The sequence below is a fragment of the Geotrypetes seraphini genome, chromosome 2 (genome assembly GCF_902459505.1).
Source record: "Geotrypetes seraphini chromosome 2, aGeoSer1.1, whole genome shotgun sequence".
In the NCBI taxonomy this organism is placed as follows: Eukaryota; Metazoa; Chordata; class Amphibia; order Gymnophiona; family Dermophiidae; genus Geotrypetes; species Geotrypetes seraphini.
In genome coordinates this window covers 59,269,611-59,289,438 of record NC_047085.1, presented here as the reverse complement: position 1 = coordinate 59,289,438, position 19,828 = coordinate 59,269,611, and the positions used below count along the sequence as shown (strand labels likewise).

General features: G+C 41.2%; 1 protein-coding gene across 2 annotated transcripts in view; it reads left to right on the top strand.

Moving 5' to 3' along the window:
• The window catches only part of OXR1 (oxidation resistance 1), a 325,515-nt gene that overhangs the window by 118,156 nt on the left and 187,531 nt on the right, over positions 1 to 19,828 (top strand). For both annotated transcript variants that reach the window (XM_033933067.1, XM_033933066.1), the window contains exon 5: positions 5,810 to 5,959. In XM_033933067.1, the coding sequence (XP_033788958.1) occupies positions 5,810 to 5,959 (150 nt within the window). The remainder of the gene's footprint in view (positions 1 to 5,809; positions 5,960 to 19,828) is intronic.

Sequence of the window (19,828 nt, the reverse complement as noted above, 5' to 3'; positions counted from 1 at the left end):
TAATATATGCCCATTATTTTTTGATTAGTGATCCTCTGTGTTCATCCTTGCTTTTTTTTTTTTCACCCTTGTCACCGTTTTCCTCTCCACCATCTCCCTCGGGAGCGCATTCCAAGCATCAACCATCCTCTCTGTAAAGAAGAACTTTCTGATGCTACTCTTGAGTCTACCACCAATCAACCTCAAATTATGTCCTCTGGTTTTACCATTTTCCTTTCTCTGGAAAAGATTTTGTTCTACGTTAATACCTTAAAAATATTTGAACGTCTGAATCATCTCCCCTGTCCCTCCTTTCCTCTAGGGCAGTGTTTCTCAACCTTTTCAAGCCAAGTATCCCCTAAGCCTAACAAATACCAACCGAGTACCCCCGGCCAAACTCCGCCCCAGACCTGCACAAACTCCACCCCCATAATAATAATACTTATTGTAATGCAATTTCTTCCATCCATTTTTCATATACACACAATATAATCTTATTAATACATAACGGTAACCACAAAATTTTTTTTAAAAATCCACAAAACACACTACGCAGAGAAAATGTTAATTATCATTTATAGTTGAGTTTTTTTCAAAGATGTCAAGGCAGATGACTTTAAAATATGCAAATAACAACTATAGAAATATAGACTAATATAGTGCAAAATATAGACAGCAAATATAAATTCTCAAAACTGACACATTTTGATCACTAAATTTAAAATAAAATCATTTTTCCTACTTTTGTTATCTGGAGATTTCATGAGTCTCTGGTTGCACTTCCTTCTGACTGCATCTAATCTTTTCTTCTTTCTATCTTTGCTGGCCCGGCCTTCTCTCTGACATCAGAATTGACGGGGGAAGGCTTGTGGGCCGGCGGCGTGCAATTGCTGCACACGCCTAGCCCTTCCCTTCCTGGAGTTGCGGCAGCAGCGGACGGGGGGGGGGGGGGAACCACGGTCAGCCCGCGTACCCTCATCAGGCAGTCCACTTACCGCAGGTTGAGAAACCCTGCTCTAGAGTATACATATTCAGGGATTCCAGTCTCTCCTCATATGCCTTTTAGTGCATACCTACCATTTTTGTTGCTTTTCTTTGGACCTCTTCAAGTCTTATGTTCTTTGTCAGATAAGGTCTCCAAAATTGAACACAATACTCCAAGTGGGGCCTCTGTACACGGGCATCAATACCTTTTTTCTTCTGCTGATCATGCTTCTCTCTAAACAGCCTAGCATCCTTCTGGCATTAGTCACCACCTTGTCACACTGTTTATTTGCCTTTAGATCTTCGGACACTATAACCCCAAGGTCCCTCTCCCATTCTGTGCATATCAGCATCTTACCTCCCAACACTTATGGCTCCTGATTTCTAATTCCTAAATGTATTACTCTGCACTTTTTTGCATTGAATTTTAGTTGCCAGATACTAGACCATTCCTCTTACTTTTGCATATCCTTTTTAATGTTTTCCACTCCCTTCTTGGTGTCTACTCTTACAAATCTTGGTATCATCCGCAAAAAGGCAAACGAGGACAGACTTATAACACTAGGATTGTTCTCCCTTGAGAAAAGGAGACTGCGTGGGGATATGATCGAGACCTTCAAAATACTGAAAGGAATCGACAAAATAGAGCAGAGAAGATTATTTACATTGTCCAATTTGACACGGACTAGAGGACATGTAATGAAGCTAAGGGGGGACAGGTTCAGGACTAATGTCAGGAAGTTCTGCTTCACTCAGAGAGTGGTTGACACCTGGAATGCTCTCCCAGAGGAGATTATTGCGGAATCTACCGTCCTAGGCTTCAAGAGCAAACTAGATGCATATCTCCTTAAGAGAGGCATATAAGGATATGGTGGAATATAAATTACGCCAGGTGTACACCTGGCAGGGCCTCCGCGTGTGCGGATCGCCGGACTTGATGGACCGAAGGTCTGATCCGGAGAAGGCAGTTCTTATGTTCTTATGTTCTTTCCTTTTAACCCTTCGGCAATGTCGCTCGCAAACATATTGAACAGGATTGGCCCCAGCACCGTTCCTTGAGAGACTCCACTACTCACCTTTCGTTCCTCCAAGAGAATTTCATTAACCACCACCCTTTGGTGTCTGGTTGGTTTCTTAGCTTGCTTACAGAACTAAGGAACTGCGAGCTGATGTCGGGCGGGAAGGCATTTGCATGTGCGTGGTGCGAGTAGTCTCTAAGCTTTGCTAAAGCTTAAAGTGACAGTACACTTTAGCACTGTCTGTACAAGGCTCCGTGGATGTTACCCACATGTGAGAATATCTGCCTGTTGTCCCCGGATAAAACTTGTTATGGTAAGTAACTCTGCTTTCTGCAGGGTTAGTTGTAGTTGAATGTGGGACCTGGTGGGCAGGGGAGGCAGAACATACCAAAATCATAATTGCCTGACTTTTTAAAAGCACCAGAAATTAATCCCACATCATGTCAAAGAAAAATTCCAGTCTGTGCGCATTACTTGTTGAAATTGCAAAAATTAATTATCTATGCTCCTAATAAAACAAATTCAAGTAGTTCAGAAAAGGAAGATAGTTCAAGGAAAAATAGCACAGTAGTTTCTTTTAAATCAAAGTTCCATTTAACATGCACTTCAAATACACAGGGGTTATTTTATTAAAGCATAGTATGTGCTAACAAACATTAACACGTGCTAGATGCTGCATGTCCTATTTTACTTGTGGGCCATGTGACACTTGGCATTAATGTCTGATAAAGTGCGCTAGGCTTTAGTGAAAATGGCCTTAGAAGTATTTCACTTTTAAAGTCGGGCAGACATCCTCCTGGTACATCCATTATGCTAGCTACTTTCCTGAGTGGCTTTTGTCTTTGTCCTGGGCTGGATACCTCCTCATTTGCCCTTAAAGACAATCTAACAGGATATCAATACACATATAACACAGGCCAACAACAACAACAAAAATCTTGATGCCTTGGATTTTTGACCTGTTCCTGGAGTTATTTTGGACGCCAATTCAGAAAATTGCATTGGATAGACTGGATCAGCTCTAGTTTCTTAGATATGGTTGAATTTATTAATTTTTTTGACCACTATTTAAAAGATCTCTTCTGCAGAATCAGAATGTCATAACAAGCTTTCTTTTTTGAATAGGAAATTTATGTATTTAAATTACCCACATTTGTTTTGTGTATAATAACCTTTGTTTTCCAACTATTCATCTACTTCCTTTCCTATAATACACATTGGGATAATAATGTAAAGCTCAAATGACAAAATTGCCTCTTCTGTTATAATAAAAATAATTTTATTTTTGTATACCACAATACCACAAGCAGTTTAGAGTGGTTTACAGAGGAAGAGACTGTACACAGACAGTGATGTTAACAGAAAAGACTTTCAAATTACATTAGCAAGCCTAGAGTAGTCAGGTATGTTCGGAAGTGTTTCAGAGATACAACAAGGCAGGAAGGAGTAAGAGAAATTTATCAAAGAGATAGGTTTTAATTGATTTCCTGAAGATTTGGTAGGAGGGTGAATTTGAAATGAGGGTGGTTAGACAGTTATTCAATTTGCCTGGTTGGAATGACAGTGATCTATCGAGGAATCTCTTGTAGATACAGCCCTTCAAGGATGGGAAGGCAAACATGCAAGTGGTGCCTGGAAATTCAAAATGGTGCGACAGGTAAATTGGGGATGAACCTGTTATGGTTTTGAAGCAGAGGCAGGCAAACTTGAAGATGACCATTGGCCTCCTTTGGCAGCCAGTGTGGTTTTCTGTAATACGGGCTTACATGATCCGACTTTTTGAGACCGTAAATGAGACGGACGGCAGTACACATAATTATGTGCAAAAAATTTAGGTGGTAAGCATGGTTTCCTAAGACTGCATAAATTTGTATTTCAAAGGTTTCTCAACCTGATCAGTTTAAAACAGTTGCACATAGGTTTAAAATCTAACAGGTTTTTAAACTTTGTCTTCTGTTACCTGGTTTATGTTTTTGCGTTCAAGTTAGCAGATATAGTGAGAGTGTTTACATATTTCCAACTATACTTTTACATCCAAAACATTGGATTGTAAAAGGTCCACAGATCAGACAACTTATAAATGACCCACATTTCATAGCATCAATGAATGAAATCGAATCATGTGCCTGGTCTTCATTTGTTCTTGTTGTGAAAAACTTTCTTGGCAACAAGAAGGCAGACAACTACACACAATTAGTAGAGGATATGCTCTTTCATTTCAACAGGCTTGGCTATAACAGGAGTGTTAAAGTCCATTATCTGCACAGTCACTTAGATCACTTTCCAGAGAACCTTGGTGACTTAAGCGAAGAGCAAGGTGAAAGATTTCACCAAGACATAAAAACAATGGAAGCCAGATGCCAAGGAAGATGGGATGCACACATGATGGCAGACTATTGTTGGAGTCTTATGCAGGATTGTCTTGGCAGATCCCACTCTCGGAACTCTTACAAAAGGAGCATCTTGTGTGTCGAATGACTGGAAAGTTTGTATCATAAACTTGTAATGTTGGTATGAAATAAGTAGATTTTCATGTTGTACACTTTTCTTTTAATTTTGAATGTTTCCTTCATGCTTAAAATATATTAATTTAAACGACATTAAAATGTCCTGATTTTTTTTTAATGCGCGAACAGAGTGAAGAATGGTGTATGGCATATGTTCTATATCTAAAAAACTAGAGCTGATAGGAGAAGACTGGTGCCATTTTTTGAATCAGCAGGTCAAATATACCCAGAAACAGGTCTAACATTTGAGGCACCTAAATGAGTGTTGGCCAGTATAATCTATTAATTGGCATAGTTGTGCATCATTTGCTCTTAATAATAAATGCTTTTTTAAATACCCCACACTATTGATAAACTCTTCTACTAAGGAAAGATAAACTAGTAAAATTGCAGACAACCGCATGCCGGAGTTTGACGCCACAGCTTAATGGTATTTTTACGATTTTATTTAAGAGTGAATGTTTTTTTGTAAGAGTGAATGTTTCTTAGTATGTCTGCTATTTATATGGGTAGTTCTTTTTTATATTTGTTTTATTTTATTTTACTTTTATTGTATTTTGTAGACTGCTTGGACCAGTAAAATGAACGAGCAGTATAACAAGCTTAATAAACCATAGCCAAACCATAAACTATGAGTGGGGGGCTGTGGCACCAGGCTCCAGCATGCGGCTGTCTACAGTTTTACTAGTTTATTGATAAACTTTTCTACTAAGCAAAGACAGACTATGATTTTTTGGATTCTACTTTTTTGAGTTTGGAGTACTGATTTTTTAAAATATAACATGATAAATAATAATGAGATGTAAACATGAAAATGCATGCTGATCCAGCCTATTATACAAAATGAGTAATATAGATTAGTGTTTAATCTTGCGTGTTTATTCATGATAAAGTTAAAGAACACCACATTTAAAGTGTTGTTTATATTTACTTTCTGGAAGCATTGAACTACTGATATGTAGCTTGATGCATCCAGAAAGCATCTTAAAGGGACTCAAAGCTGGGAAAATTTATCCTCCCCACTCCCCAAAATTCTTGCTTTTTAAATAACCCTTGTTTCCAATATCTGTTTATAGTCTTCCTGGTAGATAGTTGGTGGATGAAGAAGTGATCCCTACATCCTCCTGCTTTTGGGGTGCCCAAATTCAAAATGGTGGCCAAAACCCATAGCAATAGCCTTGTAGTATACCCATTAAAGTGTAATTCTGCAAGACTAGGATCATTTGCATGGTCCTTCATATGACAATTAATAATTATTTTGGCAGTAGATATGAGTAATCTGCTTGGAAATGAATTTGATTCAAGATTTTTTTCCTTTAGAATGCAGATGGCATTCATCATAAGGAAGCCTCTTCACCAGCAAATGCTTGTATTAGACCTGCAAGAGTGGTATCTTCTACATCTGAAGAAGAGGAAGCTTTTACAGAAAAATTTCTCAAAATTAATTGCAAATACATAACAGATGGAAAGGTATAATAACCTATAGTGTTGATTTAGATGCATTAAAGAACACTTAAAAAACTATTAATGATAAAATATATTGCAAAAACATTTTATATATGAAAAGGTTTGGGGCTTCTTTCATGCTATTTATTGCTGCTCTATAAAACTTGTTTTTATTGTAACAGAAGAACATTATCAATAACTCCTCATTCTGTTGTAAAGAAATAGGAGTCTGAAGATGATTATCCCCTAGTCGTGAATTGCTTGCCAGAAGGATGTCAATCATATCTTTCAGCTCCTCCTCCTTCACCAGTGGAGTATAGTACCCTTTCCAGTTATTCATTATGCAAGTGAGTTGAGAAGGTGTGTTCTGATCTGCTCTGTTTGGTTTTATTTTCAGGTATTTTTTCAGCTTTGGCTTTGGTGCCAAGAGGTTCTCATATTTGGGGCATCTGTGCTTCGGAGAGGCAGTCTGCAGCTCACAGGGCAACTCCTTGGTATAACTGCTGCACCAGCCTGCTTTGTGCATTCTTGAAGCTCAGGGTCTATTTCCCTGGGAACTGGCTCACCTTTTGATTTATTAGAGGCTTGAGCACAGGCTGTGAGGCCCCTTTGTTATACCTGTTGGGTTTCAGGGAGCTGGCTGCATTTTTATCTCCCCCATCATACTGCGAGGATTCATGGGGTTTGAGTTCACAGTTGGTGGCAAGCAGCTCAAAGATCTCCAGTTTTGGATCACTTCTGAAAGGATTTGAAGCATAATGTCTTCTCCATTCATTCAGTCTGCAGAAAAGCTGACACAGGCAGGTACCAGCACAGCACAGTGAAAAGGCGATTGCTTCCTGGAACAACTTGCCAAGGAAAATACGAGAGGAAATGCAATTCTGGACTTAATTCTAAATGGACTACGAGGACTGGCAAAAGGTGTAGAAGTAGAAGGGACACTGGGAAACGGTGATCACAATATGATCTGCTTCGACCTGGACACGGGGGCAAAACATCGATTCAGAACATCGACCATGGCACTGAACTTCCAAAAAGGGAATTATGAAGGGATGAGACTCCTGGTGGGAAGAGGATAAGCACTGTAAAAACACTAGAGCGAGCATGGTCCCTTTTCAAGGACACGATCACCGAGGCGCAAAATCTATATATACCGCATATCACCAAGGGATCCAAGAGGAAAAAGAACAAGGAACCGGCGTGGCTCAATGTAGCGGTGAAGGAAGTGATCAGAGACAAGAAAACTTCTTTTAAGGAATGGAAAAGGTCAAAAACGGACGAAAACTGGAAAAAGCACAAACAACATCAAAGCAGGTACCACAAGGCAGTAAGAAGGGCCAAAAGAGACTATGAGGAAAATAGCCAAGGAGGTGAAAAACTTCAAGCCGTTCTTTCGATATATTAAGGGAAAACGACCTGCAAAAGAAGTAGTGGGGCCATTGGATGACCATGGAATAAAGGGAGTGCTAAAGGAGGACAAAGCCATCGCCGACAAACTGAACACATTTTTTGCGTCTGTATTTACCGAAGAGAATATACACAACATACCGGAAGCCGACAGGCTATACGCAGGAAACGAGGATGGGAAACTGACATGATTGACGGTCAGCCTAGAAGAGGTATGCAGGCAGATTGATAGGCTTAAAAATGATAAATCTTCCGCGGCCAACTCGGGAGCTTGCTACTCACTTGGAGGGAAATAGCAGGAGACTTCTTTGGCTGCCCCCGAGTCCCCTGCAGCAGCGGTTCCTTTTCCGTTTAGCCTAACTGGAGGCATTGATTGAGACGGACCGCTGACGTCACCGGGTCCGTCTCCAACTGTTTAAAGTGAAGCCGCTGCCGCAGTACCTTAGGAATTCTATGTGGTTTACAAAAGAAAATTGAAACAGTGACATTTAAAAACAAATGACCTAGAAATTGCAAAAATTTCTTAAATAAGTAGGTTTTCAATAATTTCCTGAACTGCTGATGACAGAGCTAACTAACAGACTTACAAACTCGGTATCACAAGAAGCTGCCTGAAAAGATAGGAGTTGTTGAAAATAGCTCTTGTATAAATGACCCTTTACCAATGAAAAAGCAAACAAATTACAATTACATCATAGACGTTGGGAATTAATGAATAAAATATGATTATTTTCCAATATTAATATCTTGTAAGCATATAAAACTTTTCAGTATTCTAAGTTCATAGCTCATAAGAACATAAGAATTGCCACTGCTGGGTCAGACCAGTGGTCCATCGTGTCCAGCAGTCCGCTCACGCGGTGGTCCTTAGGTCAAAGACCAGTGCACTAACTGAGCCTAGCCTTACCTGCGTATGCTCTGGTTCAGCAGGAACTTGTCTAACTTTGTCTTGAATCCCTGGAGGGTGTTTTCCCCAATTACAGCCTCCAGAAAAGCGTTCCAGTTTTCTTTTTCTTATTTCTTTATTGAATTTCACATTTTCATGATAACAAAAATCATATCGAAATCAACAGTATCTACAATAATAGTAAATAGGCAATAAAAAAATAGGAAGAAAAGTAAATCGTAAAACTGTTTGTTAGCCCACAATAATACTTGAAGGAGCAGTAATCCCAATAAATCGGAGCAACATTTACAAGAAAATTCATAAGGCATTCAGCTGGACCTTCTGAATGGAGCCTAAAATTAAACTATGAGCTTTATTCTTGTCTATTGACAGGGATACTTGCTGTCACCACACCATAATCCACAATAAACCTAGATAACTGCGAAGAATCAAAGAAAATATACCTTGCTCCTTTAAAATTAATCAAACATTTACATGGAAAGCTTAATACAAAAGTAGCTCCCAGTTTTAAGACCTGGGGTCTCAATAATAAAAACTGTTTCCTCTTTTTTTGTGTTTGCCTAGACACGTCAGGGTACATTCTAATTTTTTGATTCAAAAAGAGTATATCTTTATGTTTAAAAAAACATCTTCAAGAGCTAATCTCTATCAGAGTCAAGAGCTAATTGAACAAAAAGTGTAGCTAAGCTAATCTGATCTATTCCTGATGACTCTAATAAATTTGTTAAATCCAATAAGTCAATTGTTGGTTCCTGTTGTTCTTCCGGAGTTTTCTTCTTTCCCAGCGGAATATAGTAAATCTTTGAGATAGGTGGAAATGAGTTTTGCGGGATTTTCTGAATTTCCAGAAGATTCTTTTTAAACATTTCCATCACTGAAATAGTTGGTGATTTAGGAAAATTAATCAATCTTAAATTATTCTTTCTTGTCATTTTCCAATACAGTGGAATCTCAGTTTGCGAGTAACCCAGTTTGCGAATGTTTTGCAAGACGAGCAAAACGTTTAGCAAACTTTTGTCTCGCAAACCGAGCATGTTCCGCTACACGAGCACCTCCCCCCGCTCTAACTGGGATCGCACCCCCCGGGGGTGCGATGCCGCTTAGAGCGGGGGGAGGGGGTGATGGAGCAGCGCCGGTAGCCTCGGGGGGGGGGGGTAGAATGAATCAAAGCGAGTTTCCATTCATTCCTATGGGTAAACTCGCTTTGATATGCGAGTAACTTGATTTACGAGCATGCTTCTGGAACGAATTATGCTCGTAAACCAAGGTTCCATTGTACTTCCAAATTAAAATTAATGTTACCATTTTCTTTCATTAAGAGGTGATTTTGTACACCCAAACTTTCCAATTTTTTTTCTTGCTCCAACGATTTATTCTCCAGTGTTTCTACTCTTTGTTGTAACATCAAAGAATCCGAAAGTATCCCAGAACAATGAGTGGCAAGTGTTTGTAATTGAGAGCCCAAGGATACTTATAACGTCAAAATTGCTTCCCAAATAGAATTTAAATCAATCACTGGGGGCTTCTGTAGTGGAACAATTGAAATTTCCAATGCAAAGTCTTTAGATTTCACAGTACCTGGAGTAAAAGATGTCAGTGGGGGTTCTAGCAAGCCCTCTTGCAGTTCCAAGACTCCACGCAGTGGCAGTTGTGTTGCTGAAGCAGCCATCACTCTCCATACTGCCCGTTCTTCTTCCTCCTCTGCACAGCTTACGGATGCGGCTGCTACACTCCCTTCTCTCCCTTTGTCTAACAACACTGGGCAGGGGAGTGGCCGCGCTGGCGTTCTGCACTTTTCCGGGGAGAAGCTGACTGCCTCTAGAGAGTTTGAAGGGCTCTCCGACCTACCTTCACCGCTAGCCGAGGTCAACTCTACCAGAATTTCTTTAGGCCCCCGCTCGACAAAAACATCCATCGGGCCAGAAAGCTGCATTTGCGACCCAGGCACTGAAGGGAAAACCCGGGTCTTTGACTTTCGCTTCACCATAAGTAGCAGGTAAGACTCGATGGTGTTCTACGAGCACACTCAGGCTGCCATCTTAGTTAAGCTCCTTCCCTGCGTTCCAGTTTACTACCACTCTCTGGGTGAGAAGAACTTCCTTACATTTGTATGGAATCTATCCCCTTTTAACTTTAGAAAGTGCCCTCTCATTCGCTCTTCCTTGGAGAGGGTGAACAACCTGTCTTTATCTGTCTATTCCCTTCATTATCTTGAATGTTTCGATCATGTCCCCTCTGTCTCCTCTTTTCAAGGGAGAAGAGGCCCAGTTTCTCTAGCCTCTCACTGTACGGCAACTCCTCCAGCCCTTTAACTATTTTAGTCGCTCTTCTCTGGACCCTTCCGAGTAGTACTTTGTCCTTTTTTATGTACGGCGACCAGTGCTGGATGCAATATTCCAGGTGGGGGCATACCAAGGCCTGGTACAGCGGCATGATAACATTCTCTGATCTGTTTGTGCTCCCCTTCTTAATCATTCATAACATTCTGTTTGCCCTTTTCACCACCACCGCGCATTGCGCGGACAACTTCATTGACTTGTTGACCAGTACTCCCAAGTCTCTTTCCTGGGGGGGGGGGGGGGGTCTCTCAGAGTACTGCACCAGATATCCTGTATTCGTGTATAAGATTTTTGTTACCGACATGCATCACCTTACACTTATCCACGTTAAATCTCATTTGCCATGTCACGGCCCATTTCTTGAGTGTGTTTCTCATGTTGCAGGTCTTTGCAATCCTTCTGTGTCTTCACTACTCTGAATAACTTCATATCGTCTGCAAATTTAATCATCTCGCTCATCGTACCAATTTCCAGGTCGTTTATAAATATGTTGAGCACGGGTCCAAGCACCAAACCTGCAGCACTTCACTCGTGGCACTTTTCCAGTCCATGTATGTATGACTCGGGCACTGTTTCAACCAATCAGTATGCCGCTTATGGAGAAATGGAAACTCAGGCCAGTGTAATATTTTCAAACAAAAATCAGACTTTATTGTTGGTCTGTTAAAAAGCATGTATTGGACTTTCCAAACAGAAACAGACATCCAGTGAACATAGGCAATTGTTGCAATTTCAAAATGCAAGCAAACTTTCTGTACCAAAATTATTCTTTTAAAGTCCAAATACAAGCACTTTCTCTCCTGGTCTGAACAATACTTCAGTATTTTTCTCCAGGTAAGAGTATTTCATGGAAGTTATTACTCCCTAACTTTCTTTCAACATATAAGAGTTCAAAGGCAAAAGAAATCAGCTCAGCTCTTCCCGTTGAAAACTGGTGGATGAAGTTAGCCTGTTGGCAACATCTTTGAACATTTTTGAGTATTTTTGAGACAATACCACCCCTGAAAAACTTTTGTGAACATAATCGGTTCCCTGACGCAGGATCGAAATGGTCCACGTCAGAATCTGTGATTTGAGATAAGTTTGTTACTTTTGAATCTGTAGCAGTAAGAATACATTAGACTGTGTTTTGCAGCCAAAAGTAAATGTTTTGATATTTATTGAATCACACTGATATGCGATGATTGGGTGGTGAGGTTCGCCCCTTGTTTTTTGCCTCTGTGTCTCTGAGCATATGTTTCATTACAAGTTGGTATAACTTCTTAAAAGAAGTAAAATTTAAGTACTAGAGGAGTGATTCTATTTCTGATTTGCCAGCTCTTCCATGAAGCAGGGAAAGAGAACAAAACTTAAGCCCCAGCTTCAGAGTTTGTGAGCTCCGTGACACTGCTCAGCCCAGGATTTGTTCAAGGACTTTATCTTAAACTTTTAAGCAAATAACATAGCAGGGAGTCTTGATTAGGTACACATTCATAGAAGCAGTAGGGCATTTGTACCTGAGAGTAGCTTTCAGTCTTTAGCTAGGCAAACCTCTTGAAGCTTTGTTCTGACCCAGAAACTCTTATCACCCTTTTGCTCCTTAGAGTCACCTGCACACAGTTCCCTCCATGCAGGAAAACAAATGTATTGCTAGCAAAGCAAAGCTTCACTGGACAGCTTATAGACACTATTGAATTAAGGACTGGTATCCATACCTTCTGAACCAGCATGTATTTCCCCAGATGGGTTAGAGGTATCCATTAATTCCTCTATGGAAATAGGCACAGGGTCAGAGCTCAAGCCTGGCAGTTCCTCAGTCATTTCTAAATCCTGGCCACTGAATGACTCCTCCCTTCCACCTCCTGCTTGGCTTCTGCCTTTTGCTCAGGTCTGTACTCCTCCTATCTGTCTTGCCAGTTCTCCCTTCCCCTTTGCTCTCAGAGCTCTGAGCTTAAATGGGCCCAACTCCCACCCTTCTCTCCTGGAAAAGAGGATTGGCTCCAGCTCATCTGGGCACTGAGACTGATTACTCCTACTGTGTAACCAGGGCTGAGATCTCCTTATAGGAACATATCTCCAATTCCGGTCATAATAAACCTTACTGCTTTTAAATCTGGGAGGCACATACTGCTGTGAAACATTATACTTCTGCCTTTCATTTCTTGACTCAGGATTTGAGGGATAGTCAGCCCATTCTAATTCCTTACTGTTCTCTTGGTCAGCTCTTCTGACCAGGGACCGTGCTTTACTTTCCCTAACCCCTGGGACAAAGTCAGAGCTCGCTGTGAGTTTGTCACAATGACCATATGGGTTTGCATGGCGATTTTGTCAATGTACATTGAGACAAACAGCCACCTATTTCTATCAAAGCTCATTTGACCAGAGGTGTGGAGTCCTCATGAGCAGAGACAAGGACAGTTATGCCCAAGGATATCTTTAGAGCAACTACTTGATCTACTCTCCATACCTTTACAAAATTCTACAGAGTGGTTGTGGCAACTCAGGAGGATGCCGCTTTTGGTTCCTCAGTCTTGTGGGCAGACTCATTTGTCTCAGAGTAGATGTCTGATACTGCTTTGGTATGTCATCTAGAGTACATCCTATGTCTTTGCAACATAATGGAAGATTAGGTTCTTACCTGGTTAATCTTCTTTCTGTTAAAAGACATAGGAGTCTATACGAACCACCCTGTTAGTCTTTCAATGCACCTACCTACTGCTTTGGACAAATCTATAGTTCAAAACTGGACTTTTTCTCCTGTCAGTTGGATGAATATGTACTGATACATTGCAAATAATGTAATGAGTTGTTGAATTTTGGAGCTTCATGTGTTGCAAGTTCATGCTTATTATTGTTCTTTCTCCTGAGTAACAGAGCAGAGAAGAAATGTATTATGTTATTGAGGAAGTTCCTCGTGCCCCTCCTGATTTCTTCTGTTAATGTGGAGATTAACTGCTTTGGTATAAACTGAAAAGGGCACTGTACTGGTGAAGGAGGAGGAGTTGAAAGATGTGATTGATATCCTTCTGCAAGCAACTTGTGGCCAGGGGATGATCATCTAGAGCACTGTTCTTCAACCGCCGGTCCACGGACCGGTGCCGGTCCGCAGGAAATTTCTGCCGGTCCCCGCAGGGCCGGCAAGATTGATGAAGTTCAATTTCGTGCCGGTCCGCGCAGGGCCGGCAAGATCGACGAGATATTTTTAGCTGGTCCGTGCTGGGCAGGAGAGATCATGGGGAGCCTCCAACAGTGGCTTTCTCCCCTCTGCAGCTCTCCCTTTACTTCCCAGCGCAGCGATTCACGAAGGCAGCCTTGGGGCTTTTGCTGAGTCGCGGCTGCCTCTGATGATGCAACTTCCTCTTTCCTCAGAGGCAGTGCGACCCAACAAAGGTCCCGAGGCTGCCTTCCTGAATTGCTGTGCTGGGAAGTAAGAAGAGCTGCTGGGAGGGGAGAAAACCACTATCAGAGTCTGGGAAGCTGCTGGGCAAGGGAAAAAAAGGGACAGCTGCTACTGGAGAGGGAGAAGAAGACATGCTACTGGGAGGGGAGGAGGGAAAGGAGTCTGGGAAGCTGCTGGGCAAGGGAATAAAAGGGACAGCTGCTACTGGACCTGAAGGGAAGCTGCTAGGCAAGGGAAAAAAGGGACAGCTGCTACTGGAGAGGGAGAAGGGGAGATGCTGCTGGGAGGGGAGGAGGGAAAGAAATCTGGGAAACTGCTGGGCAAGGAAAAAAAGGGACAGCTGCTACTGGAGAGGGAGAAGGAGAGATGCTGCTGGGAGGGGAGGAGGGAAATGAATCTGGAAAGCTGCTGGGCAAGGGAAAAAAGGGACATCTTCTACTGGAGAGGGAGATGCTGCTGGGAGGGGAGGAAGGGAAGAGTTACTGCTGGACAGGAGGAGGAGGGAAGGGAGAAGGAAAAAAGGAAGGAAACAGCTGGCAGTGAGATTAGAGTAGGGGAAGGGGAGAGACAGGCATGAGAAAGTAGAGAGATTGATGATGGGAAGGGGTCAGCAGAGAAATAAGCAGAGGGACAACAATGCTAGATCTGGTATAGGAGAGATAAAAATGAAGAGAGCACTGAAGCTGGAATGAATCATGTAAAAAGGAGAGAAGGGGCACAGGCTGGATGGAAAGGCGAGAGGGGCATAGAAAGAAGACAGATACCATATGGAAGGGGGAGAGGGCAGACAGTGGATGGAAGGGGCAGATGCTGGATTGAAGAGACAGAGGGCAGATGCTGGAGGGAAGAGAATGAAAAGAAGATGAAAGCAGAAACCAGAGACGACAAAAGGTAGAAAAAAATAATTTTATTTCTATTTTGTGATTAGAATATATTATATTTGAAATATATATATCCTGCTAGAGCTGGTGTTAGACATAACTGGGGACTGCAAAGCCCAGGCAGTACTTCTTTAGCTTCCAGCTGGTTTAGGGTGCTCTCTGACCAGGGGGCAGTTGCCCTAGTTGCATTCCCCTAACACTATTCCTGTCATGTGTGACTGCAGTATTCTGTTAGCATGATATTTCTGTGTAGCATTCTGTAATAATTTGGCTTGTTCAATTTTCTTGATAGTAGAGGGGATATATGTGAAGGGGAGGGGAGACAGGGAGTTTTGTTGTTCCTTGCTCTGTATTATTTGTATTTATAAAATGACAATTGTACAGAATATTGTTTCTATTTATACTTTAATAAAATACATTCAATATAAAATCATAACTGAGGCTTGTACGGATGGGAACAGATGATTTGTGGGGACCGAGCTCGCGGAGATGGGGCGGAAACGGGGTTTTAAAATTTTAGTCCTAGTAGTTTGCCGGTCCACAAAATATTTCTTTTATTTCTGCTGGTCCACGGGTGTAAAAAGGTTGAAAAACACTGATCTAGAGTACAGCCTCCTATGTCTTCTAACAGAAAGATTATTCAGGTAAGAACCTCATCTTCCATTTGTGTAGTGTTTTAAAACTGAGTTCAAGATTAAAACAATGCATGGAAAAGTGAGCTATTTTGACTCAATCTATGCTTACTTAGGGTCCTAATCAAGACAAAGCCTGAGACTGCATAAGAATGTTTATTTAATTTATAAAAGCACAAAAAAATATATAAAAGTCATAGCTATTAGCTCAATGGATTATATGAGGATTTAGCAATTGCATCAGCAGGAGCTTTATCAGCCGAAAGCCGGAAGTCATACTACCGTTATACAGATCCATGGTGAGACCTCACCTGGAATACTGTATCCAATTTATCAAGAGGCCACATTATCAAAAGGATGTGAAGAGAATGCAGTCGATACAGAGAATGGCCACTAGGATGGTCTCAGAATTTAAAGACATCCCATATGAAGAACCTTTGATCAGACTGCGCTTATATTCTCTTGAGGAGCGCAGAGAAAGGGGGGACATGATAGAAACATTCAAATACATCACGGGTCACATCAAAGTGGAGGAGGAAATCTTTTTTCAAGAGGGCATTCACTAAATCTTAAAGGGGGAAGATTTCATGGTGACACCAGGAAATACTTCACTGAATGGGTGATTGATCGATGGAATGATCTTCCACGCCAGGTGGTCGAGGCCAGTAGCGTGCTCGACTTCAAGAGTCGATGGGACAAACAGGTGGGAGTACTACAGAGTTATGCTCAAACGATAGATACTTCAGGGAGGAAGGATTCTTGAATAGGCAGACTAGTTGGGAGGGAGGGTTCTTGAGTGGGTAGACTTGTTGGGCTGTCGGCCCTTTTCTGCCGTCATACTCTATGTTTCTATGTTTCTAAAAGCAAGCATTGAAGATTACTGCGACTATCTGATTATCCTTAAAGCAGAGTTGAAATAAGAAAAAAAGACACACAGAAAAGTAAGAAGATTACACATATCTATCATTGATGGTTATACTTGGGGTCCTAGCGATTTGTAGTAACTTATTTTGTTTCCTTTGCAAATTTGAAAATTCATATAGTTATAGTAAAGCTTGTATCAAAAAGTAAAGTGTACCTGTACTGTGATATGTTCAGGTTGGAGAGTCAGTGGTATGAACCTGATATTAAAGTTTAAAGATATTGCACAACTAATAGGGATTACTGCAGATTTTAAAGTCCAGTATGAGAAAGTCCAGTTGTAAATGAAAGATTAATATAATTACATTGTGATTTTAAATAATTCGGTATAACTACAATTTCCAGAAACCCATGTGAAAATTTTTTTCTCTTCTTAAATTTAATTTAAAGAAAGTGAACCTTATAATGATAGAATCAGCTATATCTAGTCCTATAGCAATTATGACTTTCTATATTTATACTGATTTAGACTTCTGCTCCATATCTATAGTTCCTATTTATTGTACTAGCTGACTATTGTACAGATTCTTCATAGGTTCTTTCTTTCGTTCTTTCTCCCAGAACGGGTTACAAGGATAAGTACACAGTAGTTTTCAGGATCAATAACGAGATACAGAAAATTGAGATGGCTTTTGATAACATACATGCCATGGGGAAACTAAGAACACACATGCTATAGTGAATCTACATGCTACAGGTTCAATAACGAGCTATAGGAACAGTACACGCATGTTACAGAAAATTGATACAATTTTTTTTTTTAATCTAACACACGTGAGAACACCTATGCTTTAGTTAAAACTAAGAGAAAACAAACTATATAGAGTCTCAGAATGGCATCTGCATGGCTGTAGATAAGAGTACAGAATTGACTGACAGATTCAGGTGCCCTGAGTTACGGTGCACTGGTTCCTGGCCACTTAAAGTTTGAGACCAGGAGCGAGTTGGTGCGTGAACAGAAGTGTCTTTTCTGCCTTCTGGAAGGACAGTAGGTTGTCAATTTTCCTGATAGCAGGAGATAGTTTGTTCCATAGTTCAGGCATGCTGTATGAGTATGATCACTTCTGGGCTGTTTCAAGGTAGAGGCAGTTTGCTGCAGGGTTGGACAGCCTGAGTTCAAGTTTCGATCAGAGGGGCCTCCAAGGGTGGTAGATTGGAAGCTTCCTTGCTATGTAGTCGGGGGTCATGCCATGGAAGCATTTAAAGGCTAACATTAGTTGTTTGAAGATGGAGCATTGGTGTATTGGAAGCCAATGGGCCTAGTTTAGTGCAGGGGAGATATGGTCAAAAGGGCCAAGGTTCTGTAGGAGTCTCACTGCTGTGTACTGGACTCTCTGTAGTCTGTGTTGCTCCTTGGTCGGTAGATCTGTGTAGAGACCATTGCAATAGTCCAGGCGGGACAGTACAGTTGGGTGAAGTCTGTTTCAGAGAAGTAACGATGGATGGGTTTTAGTTGTCGTAGGTAGTAGAAGGAAGCGGATACTACCTTGGAGATATGGGCTGATAGAGTCAGGCCAGCATCCAGTGTGATGCCCAAGCTGGACACTTGATCTTTGGGTTCCAGAATGGTGCTGTCCCAGGAGATGTAGGGGCGTGAGGCAAAGCAAGACTCTCAGCGAATCCATAATATAATAGCTCAGTCTTAGATGGATTCAGTTGGAGTTTGTTGGCTGTCATCCATGCTTTTATCTCCACAATGCAGGTCTGCAGAGTCTCAAGTTCAGTGACCCGTGCTTTGCCCAGTGGGATGTATAGTTGTATATCATCCGCAAAGGAGTGGATGTGGATTTTGTTCCTCTTCGCAATTTCAAGGGCCGGTCTGATGTAGATGTTGAATAATAGTAGGGATAATAGTGCACCTTGGAGTACTCTGTAGTTCATGGTTTTCATCTTTGAGAGTACTGTATTCATCAGGATGTATATTTGTCTTTGGTCCAGGTAGGATGCGAACCAGAATAGTGCTTTATTGCGGATCCCGATCTAAGAAAGTTCTCATCTCCCTTCTCCAAGCTTGACTCTAGTAAATCTTCTTGGGCATTCCTGTCCCCTACTTCAGGCTTAGGTTGCCACAATCACTCTCATTCCCCCTATTCCCATGGTGTCTGGCTAAGCAGTCAACATTCCCTCTTTCTATGTCATTCATTTTTCTATCAGGTGGGACCTTACTAGTTCCAAAGCCCTGCAGTGCCTTCCATGTCAGTGTTCACATTGATGTGCACATACATGTTGATGTGTACCTACCATTTTGCCAACATAACACTTCAGAACTAAGTATATATATGCGTATATGTGTTTCTTTATATCTATGTTTACTTATTATTTCCAAAGGATTTGTCCATACTTGTGGGTTGTGCTCATCTACCAGTAGGTGGAGATAGAGAGTAATTTAGAACTTTGCCTTATAAGGCTGCTGTGCATTAGGTTCCTTTTAGTATCTCTCTGTCTCTAGTAGGTGGTAGAACAGATGTCCAGATTTCCCTGGACATGTCCTCCTTTTAGAGGACATGTCTGGGCATCTGGATGGATTTTCCAAACCAGGTACTTTGTCCGGGTTTTGAAAAGCTTCCAGCTAGGAGCGACGTTGGGACGGCATCTGTGCATACGTAGATGCAACACAGTGACTGCGTGTGATGCCATCGCGTCGCACCAGCACATGCACAGATGCCGTCTGGACAGTTGAACAGGTTGAGAGGGATGGGCGGAACTGGGGGCGGGGCCATGGATCCAGATTTTTGTTCTGAAAAATCTGGTAACCTTAGGTAGAACCTTTCTGTATAGCTCTGTCTCAGCTACTGTGGTGGACTCCTGGTGGCATATCCCCTCTTCTTTTCAACATCTTTACTTCTCTCCTTACTATTGTGCAATCACTTGGATTCACTGCATATTCTTATGCCAACGATTTTCAACTACTTTACCCAATCAACAAGAAATCCATGACATCAATCTCAAACTTGAAACAATCAACCAATCGCTACTCAATAACATGTTATTCCTTAATCCACTGAAATCAACAGTGATGATCTTCTCCTCAAATAATAACACTGATGACTTGCCTATCTCTCCTATCTTTCTTAAATCTACTCCGCTAAAATTCACAAATTCTGTAAAACTTCTTGGGGTTATACTCGATAACAAACTGACTTTCCACACATAAATAGGATCTGTCGTTAAAAAATGTTTCTATAAATTAAGAATGATTAGATCCATCTCAAATCTATTAGAACCATCATCTCTTAATATCCTCATTCACTCATTACTCATTTCTCAACTAGATTACTGCAGCTCTTTGTATGATAGACTTCCCCAGAAAGAACTGCATATTGCAAATTATTCAAAACACTGCTGTTCAATTTTTTTTCCTTTGTGTATTAATTTATCACGTAACCCCGTTTCTAATAAAATCACATTGGCTTCAGATAACACACCG